Below are 20,500 nucleotides of genomic sequence, written 5' to 3'. Positions count from 1 at the left end.
AGTAAAACATAGTGAAGACTATGTATGAAACATAATATAGTTTAAATGCTTTAAGTCATTTTAATTCTCAACAAAAGCTTATGCTAGTTATTATTATCATCATTACTTAGATGATGAGGAAATTGAAGCAGAGAGATTAAAAGACTACACCAAAGTCATCCAGCTGTGACAGCTATGATGTAAGGAATGCAGAGGTTCTTGTTTAAAAAGTAGGTATTCATATTGATGCATTTTTGCATATATGAATATGTGTGCTTATGTATAAAGAATTAGACAAAATTTATCTAAAAATCTGAAAGAAAAACTGTAATGTAATTGTACACATATAGACATACATTAAAAAAAACAACTGAAGCAATATACACTAAAATATTAAGGAGGCTCCCTCTGAGAGATCAATTTAATGGTGATTTTTATATTGTCTTTTCTGCTTTGCAGTGTTTGTGTGCAATATTCACATAAACCAATGTAAATATTATATGGAAAATAGATATAGTTTTTAAGAAGAAAATGATTATTTGTAAAAGTTATCAAAATGAAAGTATCTTGAAGGCACTGGCTCCAGATAAATAGTTGCCATAAACAACTATTAAAATGGGTGAAATAGATTAAGTAATGGTTTTCAGAAAGTGGAATACGCAGGGCAAGCCTGAGATCTATGGGTTAAAAAGAAACTAATGAGATCATTTCTACAGGAGCCATTTCTTTGCCTGAGAACAATTTCCTGGCCCTAACATAGAGCTCTGGAACTCAAGCATAACATGAAGGTGTTACTGAGTTCAGGAGGTAGAGATGAGAGTTCTGGGCAGCTGAAGTAGTTAGAATCTGTGAATCAGAGTAAAAGAAAGAAGGGAAGTGTGCAGAGTTGACTCTAGAAGTATATGTGGGGTTCAATGTAACTCTGTCTGAAGGCTATTCTGTACTTATATAAGACTCATAAAACCCAAGGTTTACGGTATGGCAACCTAAAAGCTTTTATGGACTTGGCAACAGAACAGAGATGGGAAAGCCAAAGAGTCCTGGGAGAAGAGCAGTAGGGAATATTGAAGTTTAAGCTATTTTAGGGTGAGGAGATATCTTAATGACCTCTGACACATGAAAAAACCAGACAGGCTCTCCCTTAGTAGTTAAGATGATGCCCTGGAGAACTGACCTCTCTATATATTTCCTTTAAAAAAACAAAATCTAAGCCCCAACAAGATCCACAGTAGAGACAGATTTGGAGGTTGATTCTCATAGAGTTAAGGGGTTTAGAGCAACAATTTGGGCTTTCAACAGATCTGTATTGTTACTGTAAACCAAGCCTATCTATACAAATTTGACATTATGAGTCAGTAATTCAATGGTCTGCTGAAACAAAACTGCCTTCTGAGAAATATTATAAACCTAAGGCTCTATAACGTGATATTCACAATGCCCATTATTCAATGAAAATAACTAGATATACAAATAAACAAGAAATGTAATCCAAAGTAACTTAAAAAGTAAAAACCACTCCATAGAAATGAACCTGAAGAGGGCCAAACATTATAATTAGCAGATAAAAACTATAAAAAGGTCCAACAAATATGTTCAATGACATTTGAGTGAATATGTTAAAAGATTCACAGGAAATAGTCTTAATGATTGGACAGGTAGGTCTAGCAGGGAAAGAGTAACTATACAAAAGAGCTAAATAAGAATTATATTGGAAAGTAGTAGATAAGACATAAAGAATTCACTGGAGGAGCTTAAACAACACCACAGAAAGAAAAAAAAAAAAGCTAATAAACTTGAAGACAGACAAAATTTTCCAACCTGAGAAATGAAGGAGAAAGATTGAAGAGCAATGAACACAGCCTCAGTGACTGGTAGAAGAATCTTAAATTGCCTAACATATAGGCATATGTGCCATATATTATATTATATGCCATATATGCCTAACATATGGCATATATGCCATATATTATATTATGCCACATATATTATGCATGTATATGCATAACATGCATTTTCCTTTCCTCTGAAAAGGAAAGGAAAGAGATGACACAAGGGAAAACCTTTATATATATAATTGGAGTCTGAAAAGTAGAGGAAAGGGATGAGACAGAAATAAAGGAAAAGCCAAAAGAAGTTCAGCAAACTCTACATAAAGATGAATATGAAGAGAACTGTATTTAGGCTCATTATAATCAAATTACTGCAAAACTAAAAATAAGGGAAAATGCTCAAAAGCAACCTGAGGGAGAAAGAAAAACATATACAAGGGAACAAAGATAAAATGATAGCTGACTTCACATTAGAAACTGTGATATACAGAAGAAAATAGAACCACCTTAAAGTACTTGGGAAAAAAGTGGCAGAACTTAAAATCTCACAAAAACATTGGAGTGAAATGAAGTTGTTTTTATATAAACATATCTGAGAAACTTTATCTCCAGCAGATCACCACTACTACAGGTACTAAAGAATGTCCTTCAGGCCAAAGGGAAGTGGTGCTAGATTGTAACTCAGATCTACAGATAGAAAAAAGGCTGTCAAAAATAGTAAATAAGGGGTTCCTGGGTGGCTCAGTCAGTTGAGCATCTGCCTTTGGTTCAAGTCATGATCCCAGGGTCCTGGGATAGAGCCCCACATTGGGATGTTTGTTTCTCCTATTCCCCCTGGTTGCTTTGCACTCTCTCTCTCTCTCTCTCTCTCTCTCTCTGTCAAATAAGTAAATAAAATCTTAAAAAAAAAAGAAATGGTAAATAAGTGGAAAATTTAAAAACTATGTTCTTATGATTTATATAAACTACATCTGACTATTCACGATTCAAACAAAGGTAAAAGATACAATTACTATTAAAAATAGAAAAAGAGTAAGTAAATTAATTATACTATTGTTAGGTTATTACATGTGTGAAGTAAGATATAGAGTGTAAAGTATGAACTTTGAAATGAAAGGAGGAATGTAATAGTAAAACCAATAAGGGAGGTATAATGGATGAATTTTGAGCATGAAGAATAAAATATTGACAATAATTAGACTACGAAATTTATGAGTACCTTTTGTAGCTCTGAAACAAGACAAAAACACAATTTAAAAGGAAGATTTAAAAATCAGTACAAGAAATAAATTGAAACCTAAAAAAATAAAATAATGTCAACTGAAAAGAAAGAAGGGAAAGAGCTGCAAAGGACAAAAAAACAAACAAACAAACAAAAAAAAAACAAAAAACAAAAAAACAGAAGGGACAAGTGGAGAACAAATAAGATGATATACCTAATTCCAAACATATCAAAAACTATAGTAACAATAAATGAACTAAAATTAGAAGACAAACACAATAACATAGATAAATATAAGAGAAGTTATGTTGAAGAAAAGTAGTGAGGCACACAAAAATATGCTTACTGCGTAATTTCAGTAATATGAAATTCTAGAAAAGGCAAAAATCATTAGTTAGTCAAGAAAGTCTTGTCAGTAGTTGCCTGGCAGAGGAACAAGGGCTACGAAGATTAACTGCAAAGGAAAGTGAGGGAGCTTTTTGGGAAGATGGAAATATTCCATATCTTGATGGAGTGGCGCTTACCCTACAATACATATCAATCAAAAGTTATTGCCCTGTACATTTAAAAAGAGAGAATTTTATTGCATGTAAGTAATATCTCAATAAAACTGTTTAAGTGTATCAAAATACTGATTGCTTAGTGATCAATATATCAGACTCTAGTCTGTGGGTTCAAATTTTGCCTCTGCTATTTACTTACTGTAGGAACTGATCAAATAACCACTCTAAGTTTTCTCTATAGTTGTACTTCATAGGATTGTGGAGAGGATTAATTCCTTATCTGGAGTAAGTGTTTAACATATCGTGTGTTTTATTAGTATCATCAGCACCACTACTATTTTTACTATGTGCAGAACATGAAACTGTTGAAAGAAATATATCAAATCATGTAACGAGCTTATTCTTATTTTATCTTCAAGTAATTCTTTTAGAAGAAAATGAGACTTGGATGAAAAGTAAATTGAAAAAGAGATTATAATTGGTAATATAAGACAAGGCAATAAGAGTCAGACTTTGTGCAAGTCACTCAGTACAACACATCTGTTACAGCCATAACAAAGAAGTTACCATAAACTATGTGTCTTAAAACAAGACAAATGCACTATCTTACAGTTCCAGAAGACAGAAATCCAAAACAAATATCATGGAGCTAAAAATCAAGGTGTCAACAGGGCTAGTTCCTCTAAAAGCTCTAGGGGAGAATAATCCCTAGCTTATAGAGCCTGCCTCTGTTTGGCTTGTGGCTTCTTCTTCCATCTTCAAAACCAGCCACATAGTATCTTCTTTTTCGTTCACAACACCTTCTTCTCTCCTGTATCAAATCTCCTTGCCTTCATTTTATAAAGATATATGGGATTACATTTAAGACCCACCAAGATAATCTAGAGTAATTTACCCATTTTAAGATCCTTAATTTGCTCACATTTGCAAAGCTGCTTTTATCATATAAAATAACACCACAGATTCAAGGGATTAGGACATAATTGTCTTTAGAGGCCTACCAAATGTCATAAAAGCAAGATTAGGAATGAGAAGGGAAGAAAGGAGGAAAGACTAGTGTTCTGAGGAATTTTATTGTTAACAGTTTACAAGTGTTAGGTCAAGGAGGAACAAATGTGAAACAAAAATAAATATACAAAATAAAATGTCATTGTTATTTTTAGGTGTTCTAAATGTTTATCTGCGTTTGAAAGGGCAAACAACGATAGAGAATCCACTGTGGTCTTCAAGTGGGAATAAAGGTCAACGGTGGAATGAGGCTCATGTTAATATATATCCAATTACTTCATTTCAGGTAAGAAAAGAACCATCATTTCTGTGAAGAGACTGCTGCACATGAGCATAATTTTAAAGGCATACCTTGAGTAAACTTTGGGATATGAACATTCAGAAATTCTGTGATATGAGCATCACAAAAACGACAGTATTAAGTTTTTCTTTAGTTTTAAAAGCTGTTTTTACAGAGAAAATGCCCCCTTTTTATTAATACCTAGCAAATAACATGTTTGAATAATGGTCTTTCAAAATCCAAATGGTTTGCCTGGAGAAAGTATAATCCATTTCTATAAAATCACATGTGTATATTTTGTTTCCTGAAGATAAATAACACAGGTTCTTATAATAATGGAAGCTGGATAGTCAATTCTCAATTAATCTGTTTGAATTTTACTTGATGGAATTTTACATACTTTAGCACAATGTGTCTCTTTGAGGTAATGCCGTTTTAGTAATTTATCACTTTGATTACAAAGTCAGAGAACTTTGAAGAAGCTATTTTTCTTTGTTTTGAAAGAGCAGTAAGCTTACTTAGAGAAATAAGGCTTAATTGAATTAAGAAAGTTAGCTGAAAATATATGATAGACATTTCAATGACTATAAAAATGACCATTATGGCTTGTATTTCACAAAACTGTTTCAGTGAAGAAAATAATGTAGTTTAGTGATTTTCATAACTATATATAATACATGTATTTTATGTACTCACCTTGAGTGTTTGTTTCAGATCAGTGATTTCTTCAAAGTACTTCAAGAGATATTTTTGCTTCCTATGTGACTGCCTCACTAACATAAACTTATACGTCAAATATATATACAATAAGTATTTAAGAGAATAGTTATATTAATGTTTCCTTCAGGATGCTCCTTTATTGCCATAGACATCGGTTTAATAATTGAGTACTTTCAATTTCACTATTGAGCACTTCTTTATTATCATAATGAACAGTTCAATACTTTTTGAGCTACTTCTGTGTGCCAGGAACATTGCTAGGTTGAAGATCTAAAAATGATTGTTTACCTCAGGTTAGTAGAAATATACATGTAAACACTTACATCTCATACTATAAAAATTGCAGTAATGGAGGTATGTACAAGGTTCTGTGAGCACACCCAACCAACAAGAAGAGTATGGAAGAAAGTCAAGAAAAACTTACTGTATGAAGTGAAGGCTGAACCAAGGAGAGGGATTGAAAAGCAGAGAAAAAGCTAACATTAGTTTTGCAGCAGAGTTCAGAGTGAACAGAGAGAGACGTTGACATTGTATACCATACAATTTTTCAGGGAAGCAGAAAAACTTTTCTGGACTTTGATACATAAAGATAAATCAGACTGATGTTATTGGAGGTTAAGGAATCTATGGAGCTTGGGTAATGGGGGGGTCACTGGAAGATTTTACTCTGGGGATTACCTGGTATATTAGTCATGTTGCTGCTTCAAAGAGGCAAAACTAGGTTGGCAAACCAATTAGGACCTGTAAAATTCACATAAAAGATGTTGAAGGGACAAATTGGGGAAGTGGTATTAAAAAAAAGGGATGATTTCTAGATATACTTAGGTGTGAAAGCTAGCAGAACAATTTTATGTTGGGAATTTGGGAAGCAGCCATAAATGACTAAGAAGTTTCTAACTTAGGAGTCTTGGGTAATGCTTGTGCTACACATTACCTTAAAAAACAAAAAAAAGGAAAAGAGACAAGCTTCAGGGATGAATATGGTTGCTTCTATTTTGGACATGTTAATAAAAATGCCTATGAAGTATCCTTTTAAAAGTGTGCAGGTTGCTGTACACGTTTATCTAAAGCTTTGGAGACATACACATTTGTGAGTCAACGGATTGTCTGTGGTACCTAGAAATATGGGAGTGGTTGATATTTCCAAGGGAAGGTGGAAATATGTGAACAGTGATTAAATGATGGAACCATGCAGAACACTACCTAGTAATATCAACTGTGGGAGAAGACCTCATTCCTAAGTATTATTTTTTAGTATGTTTTAGAGTTAAAAGGAAGGAGATTTGGGAAAGTTTGATGCCCACAGAGTCTAAAGACAGTGATACTCAAATAAGAAGCAAGTTGAGTCCAGTGGGCTAGTCATTACAGAGAGTGCCTACCTTTGAGAGATTTGTGTAAGGTAGTTAGAAAATCAGGAAAACCAGCATCTTAACTAAGATTATTCACTACTCTAGGGGTACCTGGGTGGCTCAGTCACTTAAACTTCTGCCTGCAGCTCAGGTTATGATCCCAGGGTCCTAGGATGGAGCCCCATGTCGGGTTCCCCACTCAATGGGGAGTTTGTTCCTCCCTCTGCCCTCTCTCCCTACTGCTTATGTTCTATTTTTCTCTCTCTTTCTCTCTCTCTCTAATAAGTAGGTAAATTTTTTTAAAAAATTAACTACTAAGATTTAATAAAATAACCTACAAATAGATATTAAATTGTCATATATATGCAAATAGTTATTTTATTCTATAATTGTTCACATTAGAGAAAGTATGAATTTTGTTTTATTTTGGTTTTTTTGTTGTTCTTGCAAGGGAATGTTTCTTCATTCAGGATGTAACAGCATGGAGAATCCAGAGGAAATGCCCCCCTGGATATAAGCAATGAGGGGAGTTTCATAGAGGAAAGAAATGAGAGGCAGGGTCAGCCCCAGTTTGAGATTGCAATCTGAGAGAAAGGAATTGTTTTGCTTTGTGATTTGACCCATCTTACTCCACTGCATCTTGTTACCAGAATTGTTGACTTAGAGAAAGGATTTCAAGACATGAATTAGTCTTTTGTTATCAGGAAAGATGTGGTCAGTGTAAATTCAGAGTAGAACATTTTTACAACTCACTACAAATGACAACCAATTTTCTGCAGCCTTGGAGATTTACATATTAAATTCACAAAAAGAGATTTATAAGAATTTTTAAAGCAGATTTTCAATAATGTTCAAATGAATAAAGTTTTTTTCACAATAGTCCAAACGTTGGAGAACTCTCTTCTCTATAATCTTCTCCTCATTCCAACTGAGAAATCGGACTGTGTTTGCATAGTTGGTGCTCAAAGTAGTTATCATTTCTGGTACTTTTTGTTCCTTTTTGTAGATGCATATTTCCATCTAGTATCAATTTTATTTTGCCTGAAGGACTTCTTTTAACATTTATTGTAGTGTGGGTCTGCTAAACATAAATTCTTTTCACCTTTTGTACTTCTGAAAAAGTCCATTTCATCTTCATTTTTTGAAAGATATTTCCTCTGAGTATAGTATTCTAGTTTTTCCTTTTGGACTTTAAAGAGGCTCTGCTGCCTTTTTGTTTGCATTGTTTCTAAGAATAAATCTGCTCAAATTCTTATTTATCCTATATGTAATGTGACTAGTTGCTTTTAAGATTTTCTCTTTATAAAAAAATGATTTTCTCTTTATCACTGGTTTTGAACAATTTAACTGTGACATGCTTTTGGGTAGTTTTCTTCATTTTTAATGTGTTTGTGGTTTATTGATATCAGATCTGTGAGTTTATAGTTTCTATAAAATTTAAGCATTGTCTGGCTAATATTTCTTCAAATATTTTTGTTCCTCCTCCTCTCCTTTAAGACTCTAATCCAACACCTTATGTATTTATATAAGACTCCTTATTTATGTGCACATATGTAGGTATTACACAACTCATGGATGCTTTTTTAGTGTTTTTAAATATATTTTTATTTGCCTTTCCCTTTGTATAGTTTCCATTTTGTCCTCACATTCACTAATCATTTCTTCTGCAATGTCTAATCTGCCTTCAGTCATATTCGGTGTATTTTCTATCTCAACAATTATATGTTTCACCTCTATAAGTTCAGCTTGAGTCTTTGAAAAAATATTTTCCACATCTTTGGTTAATGTTTTGAATATATGAAACCCAGACCATTGTAGGTGTTTTAATGTCACTGTCTGCTAATGCTAACATCTGTGTCAGCTCTTGGTGGATTTTGACTGTTTTTTTCCTCCTCATTACAAATCATTTTTCCATTTTTTTCATGTCTGGTAATCTGATTGGGTGTTAGACATTGGAATTTTACTTTGAGAGCTAAAATCCTTATAGTTTCACAAAATACTTGGATATTTTTATACTTCTAAAAATATTCTTGAGCTTGTTTGGAATGTAGTTATTTGGAGAGTTTGATCATTTTTGGTCTTGCTTTTAAGATTTGTTAGGAGAGACTGAAGTGGTGTTTAATATATGGCTAATTATTTCTCACTACCAAGGCAAGAGTCTTTTGAGTACTCTGTCCAATGCCCCATGAATTATGAGGTTTTCCAAGTCCAGGTGAGCTGGGTACTGTTACCTTAAATGCATCCCTCTGGTTCTTTCCCAACTGTTGGGTGGTTACTGCACATTCACGTTCTGATCACTACCTTGCTTAATACTCGAGGGAGACTCTCTGCAGATCTCTGAACTCTGTCCTTGCTTGTATTTTACCCTGCACACTCTAGCTGCTTTGGAGTCCTTAGACTCTCTGCTCTATCTCAACTGAGATTTTCTACCAAGCTCTATCTTTCTGCTTGCACCATGATTTATCAGTTCTATATAGGGCAGTCATAGGGCTCACTTTGTTTGATTCCTATCACTCATCGATCATTGTTCTTCATTACCTAATGCTTATTGTTTTATATATTTTATCCAGTTATTTGGCTTTTTCTGATGAGAAGATAGATCGAGTTCCTATTAAATCTGTCTTGGCTGGAAGCAAATGAAGAGTAGTAGTTTGTTTGTTTGTTTGTTTGTTTGTTTTAAGAATAGTAGTTTTTAATGAAGCATTGTAAAGCTATTTAAACTACCAGTCAAAAATAAGATACATAAAATCATATTCTTATTTTGGATGTTCTTTCATTCTCTGACATATTTCTAGGTCTGTTGACTACAGGTCTTAGGTCTGTTGACTAAAGTGTTATGACTATTGTGTCATTAGTCTTGATTTTTGAAGGAGACATGAAACACAACTACATCAGTCTACCCCATATTTTGCTTTTATTCTGTTTTGGTTTTGAGTTTTTCATTGTTTTGAACTTTTTTTCAGACAAAGCATTTTTTACTCAAAAATCATTTGTAAACTGTCAAGCTTTTCAGAAATACTTGCTTTGGTATGTGATGCCTACCAGGAAAGCACAGTCAAAACTGCACAGAATATATTAACATATAAATTAAGTTCTGAGAAGTTTTAATATTACTCAAATGTAGCTTTGTGGCATTGTAGAATGTCTTTAATTCAAGTGGAAAGGATATCCCATACCTCTTGGAATTTTAAATGAGATATAAGTGATTTTGAGCCTCTGCTGCACTGACACTTAGGTTGTTTTATTTGTTTGGAGTTGCATGCATTTAAATTATTTTGATTTATAAACCCTTTAAAAAACAACCACTTGCAAAGTCCTTTGTTTGAGTGTGTCCAATTAGTTTGCTTAGAGGAAAATAAAATTGTGTAGTACTTCTCAGGGTAAATAGAAGTTTTATCCTACTGAAATTCCCTTTGGGGCTCTTTGTCAAGAATTAATTTAGTATGATCAGTGCTTGTGATGAAAATATATTTTGCAGGATTTGGGAGGATTACAGCAAAATCTCCAAAAAAGTAAAATTGATACAGTGTTATCTTAGAATGTTGCTTATAATTTATGTTACACCAAGAAAAATATTTAACCATCCTCTTTAATGCTTTAATTCTTTTCATAGTATATTCCAAATGCTTTCCAGGGGGAAAATATAGAGACTTTCTGAAAACATAAAATACAGTCTTTATGTTTTCTTGTTATAGGTGAAAGGAACTCTGGATATCTTCTACTCTTATGCCCTCATTTAAAGATTTCAAAATGATTTTGAGACATTTTGACGTTTATCTTAAATCACATAACTCCTTAACATTAAATAGGGATTGAAAAGAGATTTCAGTTCTCTTATTACATTGTGCTGCCTTCATGCTTATCTAGCTAGTAATGATAATGATCTGGAATATATTGTCCTCCTTACTATATAACACATAATCATGTAGATATATATCTGGCATTCTGAGCCAAATTCCAGGGCCATTATATAGACATGGCAGTGGCTCCCAAAGTACCACTGGAAACATTTTCCAATGTTAATAGCTATTTTGGACTTTATTTGTATCCTGGAATTTTTGCAAGTGATGTACTCTGTCAGTTTTCAAACTGCATTCTTAGACTTTGTGCTTGCCTTAGCAGCAATAATCAGAAGCAATATATCTCTTGTCTTGAAGAAAACATGCTGTGAACATTTGCAGAAGGCATCATTAACATTGAAGTCACATCATCAGAAGTGCATCGTATTCTTTGACTCCCTGTCTTTCACTCATTACTTTTGCATGGAGCTCTTCCTTCCTTAGTGAGAAAATATTTTGGAACAGAGCCTTTAATAGCATCATTTATATACCTCTATACTGACATATATATATCTATAAGCTTTAAAGCACTATAATATATGTAAGAAATTGTCAATCAATGGATTAAAATAATTTTGTGTGGTGTCATTGTAATAACACAAGTCCACATACATTTTTATTAACTTCTTATTTAAATGTACCCATCAAGAGTTAATTTTCTAATCATGCAATATTTCTTGCGTTATTAAGTTTGCTGAATTGCAAGCACATACTGTGAAAACATATAAAATTTAAAACTTGTCATTTCAGTTAAGGCAAACCATTTTAAATAATATCAGTGTGATTGTGTGACAGGTTTTGCATAAATTGAGCCCCCCCTTAGGAAACCTAAACTTTAACAGTTTCTCCCCAAGTATATAGATGCCATTAATTCCTTCTTCATGGCAATTAAACTAGATGCATTTCAGAAGTACTGAAGAGGAAAGGAACATAGTTTTATTCCTCTAATGTAATAGGAATCAGAATCATGATGGTACTTCATAAAAATATGACAAAATTTAACCTATTAAACTAGAGAGCATTTTTCTAAATGAATAAAAATCAGATTGTTTTTCATTGCATACAGATTACAGCTTCCAAGTTGAGATATATCATAATGAATTGTTATGGTTTCTCCTTTTTATGACTGAGAAAAAGATGTTTGTCACCAAGGATTTATTTTTGTAAACAATTGAAAGTTTGGCCAAGGTACATGTTTAAATTGAGTTTTAATGCATTTTATTTCTATTATCTACTTAACAATAAGAAATATAAGGGAAAAAGTATTCCTCTAGGACTTAGTCTAGAAGCCACTTATGGGTGTATTAGAATCTATAAAATTTTGTTATAATAATTCAAAGATATAGTTGGAATTGGAATTCAGAACATAAAAAGAACAATGCAATAAATATCTCTTTGTGAGAATTAGTAGGAGGTAAAAAAAAATCTGTATCTTCTTAAAAGCCAAACTGCTATGGAAATTAAAAGTAAACAAACATCCTGCACAGGATCTTTTTCTTCATGTTCAAATAGGACCCTGAGGAGGACTACAGTATTTCTTTCACATACTGAATTGGATTCCCTATCGTCACAAGATTACGAATAAATATTAAAAACACTAATTATGTAACTGTCTCAAGAGACTAATTGCCAGAAATTATTTTTATCATCCTACTAATAACTACTGTAATTCTCTGATTTGTTTCCACACATAATATACAAAACTTCTCTAATTTATTTCCACACATATATATAAAACACCTGCTATGCTTATACAGAAAGTAATTCAGTTGCTTTACTCAGTGACAAACTGTATTATCCATAGTTGTACAGATGAATGTAAATAATAGGTCTACAAATCAGCCAACTTTTATTACTGTAACACTTAACTCATTCAGGATCAACAAGGGATGAAATATGCATAGAAGAGAATGTTCTAGATTTAGGCAGTCCTCTGGACACATGACAATTCAACTTTCTTTGATTTGTATTTTTCTTGTCCCACCAGCTACCCACTTACAGTAAATATATTGCAGGGAGGCAGCACACATTAAATTGCATCGGTCCATCTACTCTGACATTTAACTCTTCCTCTCAAGAAAGTATAGCAGCATCCTTCACAACCTCTCTGCTTCAGGACTCTGTCTTTGACCTTGTGTTTAAGCACAAGGCTAGGTCTCACTTGCACAAGGAGGCAGGAGGAAGGGAGGGTAAATGGAAGTTAATGGGAAAAGGAAGCATGATTAATAATTTAAAGTCAGTGTAAGAAAGTTTGAAATGCTTTGAGCAATGGCAGCATCATTCCAGGGCAAGAAGCTTTGAAAAGTTCTGAAAAAAATATGGTGACTTAAACTTTTTAGTTTTCATTGTTTTTAATAATCCCACCTTTTTTATGTTGACACCTACCTCCAGGTTACCAGAACTTGCTAAGTGAAAATAATTGTGTCCTTTAAATGACAAAAACTACTTGAATGGATAATTTTATCACTTATTCACCTCTTCATACCCAAGATGGAAAATCCATGTATTCCTAAACCTGTTTCACCAGCGTTCTTTCCAATGAAAAGATTATGAATTCAACTTCATCTGTTTAAATTTCAAGTGTGATCATGTGCAGAACATTCTTATCTACCTTATCCAGTCTCCTCACCGACACCTCACTTTCCATTGAAAGCATATGGGAATGCGGTCCCCTTCTTTGCTGTGGCTGCCTTGCAAACTCCTTAATGCACTCTACAAGTAAGGCTTACAACCGTCCCTACCCACACCATTTTTTAAAATTAAAACTCTTGGTTGCTGAGGAAGTTTCCTCTTGACCAAATCACATTTTCCAGACTAATGCATTCCTATTCCTGCTTCAGTCCAGGATTAAAACCTGACTAGGAGGCAAAAATCTATCCTTTATTCCATTTGATCCTTTATAATACCTGCAAAAAGGAAAGAATTGCAATAATAATGCTCCACTTTTATTCAATTAAGTATTAGCCAAGTGGCCAAAGTGGAGCATGTTGGATTTTATGGAATAAAACTCATATCAGCATGAATCTGTGAGTTGACTTTCTCCAAGATAAAACTCCATTCATGTTGTTTTCTTCAGGAGAGAAGATTCAGCATCACATGATTAAAACTAAGAAGGGGGTGGGAATAACCACTGATTTACTCTAACATTGATTCTTGACTAGGTAAGCAACACATATCCCAACAAGAATAAATACTAATGGCCTAAAAAAACATGGTTGGGATAAAGGCAATAATGCTGATAGGGGCAGTTTATGATGATCTTAAAGAGCCATGCACTCTTAGAAAGTGTGTATATTAATATTTTTAAGTGCATTCATCTTGGGGCACCTGGGTGGCTCCATCAGATAAGCATCTGACTCTGGATCTCAGTGCAGGTCTTGATCTCAGGGTCATGAGTTTGAGCTCACATTGGACTCCATGCTAGGCATGGAGTCAACTTAAAAATAATAATAAATTAAAAAATATAAAATAAAATATAAAATGCATTCATCTCAGCCTTATTCAGAAAAGTTGAAAATAATTTTAAAGTCTAACAATATCACTAGGGCAATGGTTAAATAAATTATCTGATATCCATAACGTGCAGTATTCCACAGTCATTGAAATGACTTCCCCTTTTCTGATTTCAGTGCTCTTCAACTTTTATAGCATTGATTTGTTTTCTTTTAATTCTCATTTTTGGACCTTGTTTTTTTTTTTTTTAATTTCTTTTTATTTATGATAGTCACAGAGAGAGAGAGAGAATCAGAGACACAGGCAGAGGGAGAATCAGGCTCCATGCACCGGGAGCCTGACGTGGGATTTGATCCCAGGTCTCCAGGATCACGCCCTGGGTCAAAGGCAGGCGCCAAACCACTGCGCCACCCAGGGATCCCTGGACCTTGTTATTTAAACAGTCCTCTGAGGATTTTTTAACTTTCCAGATAAGTTTCAGAACACTACCTAAGTCAGTGCAAATCTTTATTTACAGGCAGCCAAAGTAATATTTCATTGCCAATTTTCTCTGAGGACTGAGAATCCATATACTGCTAACTTGATTCTATATCATATTTTAATTCTAGTCCACCATTTTATTTTGGCTTCAGTGATACATGACATTTTGGATGGTTTTTAAAGAAATGGCTTTTGGCAATCTCTATTAACTTATTTATCTCAACACAGATAAGCAAAAAACCCTTTCTACACAAATCAATGGTAATAAAAATTTCTTAAACTTTTTTTTCCTACCAAATCATGAAAATTATTTTTGCTCGTATGGACTATATTCAAGTGGGGGAAAGGAACTCAATACAAAAGTTGATAACTAATGCTTCTACTTACCACTTAGAGATTTCTATTGATAAAATTATGATAGCATATCAGAAAACAACAGATCAATTTCTCAAAAGTAGCCTAAGTTTTCTGAGAATCTTCATAAACTTGCCTATAAGGAGCCATATTAAGATACTTTTAAAGACAAAAAAAATGAAACCAAAAATTTTGATATTGATAAAAATAGACTTTCCCTCTAATTTGTTGCAATGCAGTAAGGCTAGAAATTGGATGGAAATGCACACATCAGCTTGATTTTGAAACACCTCTTCATTAAGCTAATTTTTCCTTGGAAAGACCAAACTAGATATTTCCTTTTGGCATGTAGAAATTTTTGTGAATACAATCACTAAATGCATAGGTTGCCTTTTCATATAAAAGGATTAAAAGGTTTTACTAGAAGAAAGGAATAATTGTGGCGTTATAGAGAAAATTTTAAAGCAGTCTTATTTGTGTAAAAATTAAATAATAAAAATTTGCTAATTGTCCTTATATTGTCATTGAATTTAGAATTCAGTTGAGTAATAAAAGGAGACTGATTTAACTAATCTATTCTTTCAACTTTCATGTATTAAACCTCAGTGCCAATCACTGTTCTAGATATTAGAAATGCAAAAGTCTGCCATTAAACACTCAACATAAGTAAACCCATAAATATCTTCAGGTGTTTAAAAATAGAATGTGAAAAGTTAAATCATAAAGGTATATCATAACATATGGGAAATATGAGAAACTTATTCATATTTTTTCAAGAGAGTAAACAAATTTCACAGAGATGGTAATCCCTTATTCTGGGCTTTGATAAACATACTACTGTTGTAAAGAATCCAGAACTGATTCATTCCATAAAATATTTCTAGAAAACCAATGTTGTATGTGTAGACAAATTTGGAGGGCGTCTATTGCAGAGAAGTACTGTTCAGATAAAAATTTTTCCCTAACCCTGAAAATGAAAAGAGTTAGGGGTTATAATAGTAGTAGTTTTTTATTATCCAGTTAAGTTTAGATTTGTTTTAAAATCAACATGGAGCTTTTAATTCCTTAAAACTAGTTTTAATTAACAATCCTGTTAATTGGTTTTGTTAAGAACATTTATGTTTTTTTGTAAGTAACAATTATGAAGACCATTGATGATAAATGATGTCAGAATTGGTGTCAGTTTTAGGTTTGGCTTTTCAATTTCTCAATAAGAATCCATCTACAAATCAAAGATCTACACTTAGGTTTGTTTCATTCATATTTGTAGCTCATTTTTGAAGGTATTCGAGGTCCTGGCATAGAGGGTGACATTGCCATTGATGATGTATCAATTGCAGAAGGAGAATGTGCAAAACAAGACCTAACGACTAAGAGTAAGTGTCTATTCTTAGATTGGTTTGATGTGATGTTGAAGGAACATAGTAACTATTAAACTAAAATTGTCTAATTTTTAAAACTCACTTATTTTTAGTTTGTTAATTTAGAAATTCTTTATATGTGAGACCCTACAGTTTTGAAGACATCTTTAAAACAAGTATTAAATTTGATGGTAGGCATTTTGGTCTAAGATAAGATAAAAGTAATTTTGGTTTTGGTCTGTGTAAGGCCAGCACACTTTGATTTTTAATTAAGATTTTTAAAAAGTGTTTAATTTATATTATTATTTTCAGAGGACTTTTTTACTTTTATTAAAATATTTAGCTAAAAGAAAAATATTTGGCTGATCTATATACTCAGCATACATTTCTATAGCCATAGCTGTTTTTATCCTCCCTCCCCCATTTTTGAATATATTTTCTAGGTCTGTCTTTTGCCAGTCATTTTAACAGATTCACTATTGTGAAGAGCCTAACTATATGCAATAAGTAATAGATAAGCACATTTTTTTCTGGTATTCTGGTATAATTCTTCTATGTGCATTACAATCTCGTTTAGCAATTTGGTTTCATTTTTTACTTTGGATTGAGTTTAATGATATCTTCAAATTTTATTTTGTCACCACAAATATGTTTTGGATAAGAAATAAATTAAAAACTATAAATAATGCAAAGAAATATAAGAATTATGTGTTGAGCTGTTTCCTAAAGTCTTCATCTCCATATTATCCATGTGAAGTTGAGAAAACTAAAATCATGTCTTTTAAAGATCCTTCCACTTAAAGTATTTTCAAAGGCCCATCAGGAATCTTTAATTTTGTGGTTACATAGAGGGGTATCAATTAAGCTAAATTTACACAAATAACTCATCAATTATTTAGTATGTATAAAAGAGAATGAAAATCCATTTTAAGTCTAGAGTAGATCAGAGTCTTTGTTGAGTATATTTAGTGAGAAATTAGTCTACATGTTAAGAGTTAATTTTCTGCAACTACCTACTGATTGTTCATGTGAACTGAACTGACTCCATTTTTAAGCATTGTAAAAAGACAAAACCTAAGATTGTATATAACAATGAGCTACTTTGCTCAGTTTTCACCTTTTTGTCATTACACTTAGCGTTTCAAGTAACAAATTTAGTAGAAATGTCTCCCATGTCTGGCTAATTTTGCTTTAAAAAAACAGTAGCAATACCAAAATGAAGTAGGTTTGTCAAATGCACAGAAAAACATATATTCTCCTTGTTGGAGGAGAATGGGATTTCTTTTGGATTTCATAATGTGAATCAGTCACAATAACATTAAAGTAACTGACGGTAGTTAACCATCTTACACAGAAATCTTACATGTAGATAATTTAATCACCAAACTATTACAAATTAAATTCAGATTTTGAATTAAACTTTCCAAATGAGGAATGCAAGAAAGAATATACTACCTCGTGGAGAAAACAGATGTGCTAAGAGTAGCAACAGGGAAATAATGATAAAACCCCAAAGGACCTTATTGTTACAGAGTAGAACACTTTCAAAATCAGACTTCATCTCCTCTAAAGTCAGAGAAATCTGTGGCTGTTCTAAATAAGATATATCTGTACACATTGGAAGTATTTTTATTTAGCTTCTGTAAATCAGAGGAAACAACCCTAATTAAACAAAACCCTTCTCTTTGGCATGGGAAAGTACTCTATATCCGTTTAACTAGCATTTATTAAGCTCATTTTGACAATTAGCATTTGGGGAATATTAAATTAATGTTAATTTCTAAGTACAAACCGGCTTGGCAGCCAAAAGCCTCTTCTTAACTGCTCAGGTTCCCATTTACTTCTCAGGCAGTAAACTATCTAGGCCCACACTATCTAAAGCTGAGTTTGTCTGTCGTCTTCAAAACCCAGCTTTCTCCTAGGTAAGAGCCATTTTGTGATTTAAGCCAAGTGAGTGAATTATCGGGCTTGGCCATGTTAGCCCTCCGGGGCAAGGTGTACATTCTAAGGAGGTATCACCTGGATGTAAAGCTCTACTTGAAACACCAATTATGATAGGACTCTTAACGCAGAATGGTGGAAAGGATTTTTTAGTTAAATAAATGACATAGTGCTTCTAAAAACCATACTAAAGAGATAATTATTTATTCAATTTAAAAATATTGGATCATTCTAAGCATATATAATCCACGGTCTGTGGTAGCTGGTTTTTCTATCCATGACAATCCCATCCTAGTTTTCATAAAAAGTAGTTTTTCACTCAAGTCGTTAATCTTAATCATTTCTGGAAGCTTTGGAAAAAAACTGAACTCAGGATTTCCAAGACTTTTCTATGTGAACATATTTCCCTTTTTATTTTTTTAGCAGAGCTTGCCAAATGCTTTATGTTTTTTACTTTTTAGATGTTAGATAATATTTTTTGTATATTTTTTTATCGGAGTTCGATTTACCAACATATAGTATAACACCCAGTGCTCATCCTATCCAGTGCCCCCCTTAGTGCCTGTTACCCAGTCACTCCATCCGCCCCGCCCACCTCCCCTTATGTGTACATATTTCCATGTGGCATGCAGAACTCTGAGGTTGAGCTCAGCCACAAACACAAATACTTTCTGGATAAGTTTTCACAGTATATCATATCAACTTAAAATATTTTATTTTATCAAATTTCTAGCCACACATTTAAGTTATTTTCCTTTCACATGTCTTGGAAATCGACTAATAAAACAAATTAAAAACAGTATTTTCCAAAAAATGTTTCCCATATACTACTATTGTTTTATTAGTTTATCAGAGTTGTATCGGTAGCTACGTGGAATATTTATTCTCTTTTTTTGTTATTTGTTTCTTGGCATTATTTTCCTTGTCTTTAGATTCTGTTGATGGTGCTGTTGGAATTTTAGTACATCTATGGCTTTTTCCAGTCATCGTCCTCATCTCTATCTTAAGTCCTCGAAGGTGACCTTATCCTGGCAGAGGCTATAAAAGATTCACCAGGCACTGGCATGAAGAAAGAGTCTTTGTAAATGGACATTGAAAAAACAAACTACCAAAGATTCCTCCACTGACTACTGACTCAAAAATAAAATAATAAAAACGAATTTTTTAAGGCACTGGGGATAAAAAGACATCATGGAAGTATAACTTATTCCAAACTACATATAAAAGATAATCTTGACCTGAGTAGAGAAGAGACCTTCAGGTGCTTTTGTGGCTAAAAAGATTACAGCGTCATCTGGTCATCTGGTTGAACTCTGGAAAAAAAAAAAAAAAAAAAAAAAAGCTATAGAAATCCTTGTCAAAGCACAAAGTCATGGCTGGTTTTGTTTCAAATGAATAGTTTGCTTGTTACCATGGAAACCTAATGGCCTGCCAACAAAAACCTCACTGTAAACAGGGTACGTGAAGAGCTGGCATTTATTTTCCTTTCAAGAAGGTTTTACGTAGAGAATTAAATAAATGTAGGCCCTTTTACCTTTGGTTGTTACCCTTCCTTGAAAATTACCCGAACTCAGAATTATTTAAAACATTCATGCTCCTTCCCAACTGTCCCCATCCCACCTTTATTGTTATTATTTGTTTTCTTCCCATGGCTAAGCTAGATAACTATATGCTGTCTCTTTTTGCATGCATTACTATCCAGGATGGTAAACCTGGGCTTACATATTACACAGGCTTATCGGAGTTTGCTTGCGGCCACTTGAACACCCAAACTAAGTCATCTGTTCCAATGAAGAAACCAAACCACCATCTTTTATAAATTGCCATGGAAACCAAGTGCCTTCAATGAAACAAGCCTGAATAATTTTCAACTCAGAAGCTTGCACTGCTGAGAGTGGTTTGTGTAAAACTATTTTATAAACAAACTACAGAGCCGAAATGTGCAAATTACAGGCAACCCAACAAAAGCCGCTTCTGAAGAAGAAAGGACCGGAGCTGCTGCGTAAGCCCATGCAGACGAGATATTTGTTGTTTGACCTCCTAGACAGCCATGGCCTTTCAGCTTATTGTCCATTAGAAAATAACTTCCATTGAGACCAGACATGGGAGCAACACTTTTTTCTTCCAGGTTATTAAATGGGTCAACCAGAGCAAAAGGTTGTTAAGATAATACTTAGCGCAG

At 33.3% G+C, this 20,500-nt stretch overlaps 1 protein-coding gene across 3 annotated transcripts in view; it reads left to right on the top strand.

Annotated features, from left to right (window-relative positions):
• Positions 1-19,851, top strand: part of MDGA2 (MAM domain containing glycosylphosphatidylinositol anchor 2) — a 768,370-nt gene extending 748,519 nt beyond the window's left edge. The window contains exons 15-17 of one of the 3 annotated variants that reach the window (XM_026000757.2): positions 4,697-4,827; positions 16,287-16,392; positions 19,251-19,851. In XM_026000757.2, the coding sequence (XP_025856542.1) occupies positions 4,697-4,827; positions 16,287-16,392; positions 19,251-19,339 (326 nt within the window). In that variant the 3' untranslated portion in view covers positions 19,340-19,851. The remainder of the gene's footprint in view (positions 1-4,696; positions 4,828-16,286; positions 16,393-19,250) is intronic. The other 2 variants (XM_072761491.1, XM_072761490.1) reach the window with 2 other exon arrangements.
• The last annotated feature ends 649 nt before the right edge of the window (positions 19,852-20,500 follow it).

The sequence above is a fragment of the Vulpes vulpes genome, chromosome 6 (assembly GCF_048418805.1).
Source record: "Vulpes vulpes isolate BD-2025 chromosome 6, VulVul3, whole genome shotgun sequence".
Taxonomy (NCBI): domain Eukaryota; kingdom Metazoa; phylum Chordata; class Mammalia; order Carnivora; family Canidae; genus Vulpes; species Vulpes vulpes.
Note: the sequence above shows the minus strand (reverse complement) of the source record. Positions and strands in the feature narration are given on the sequence as shown.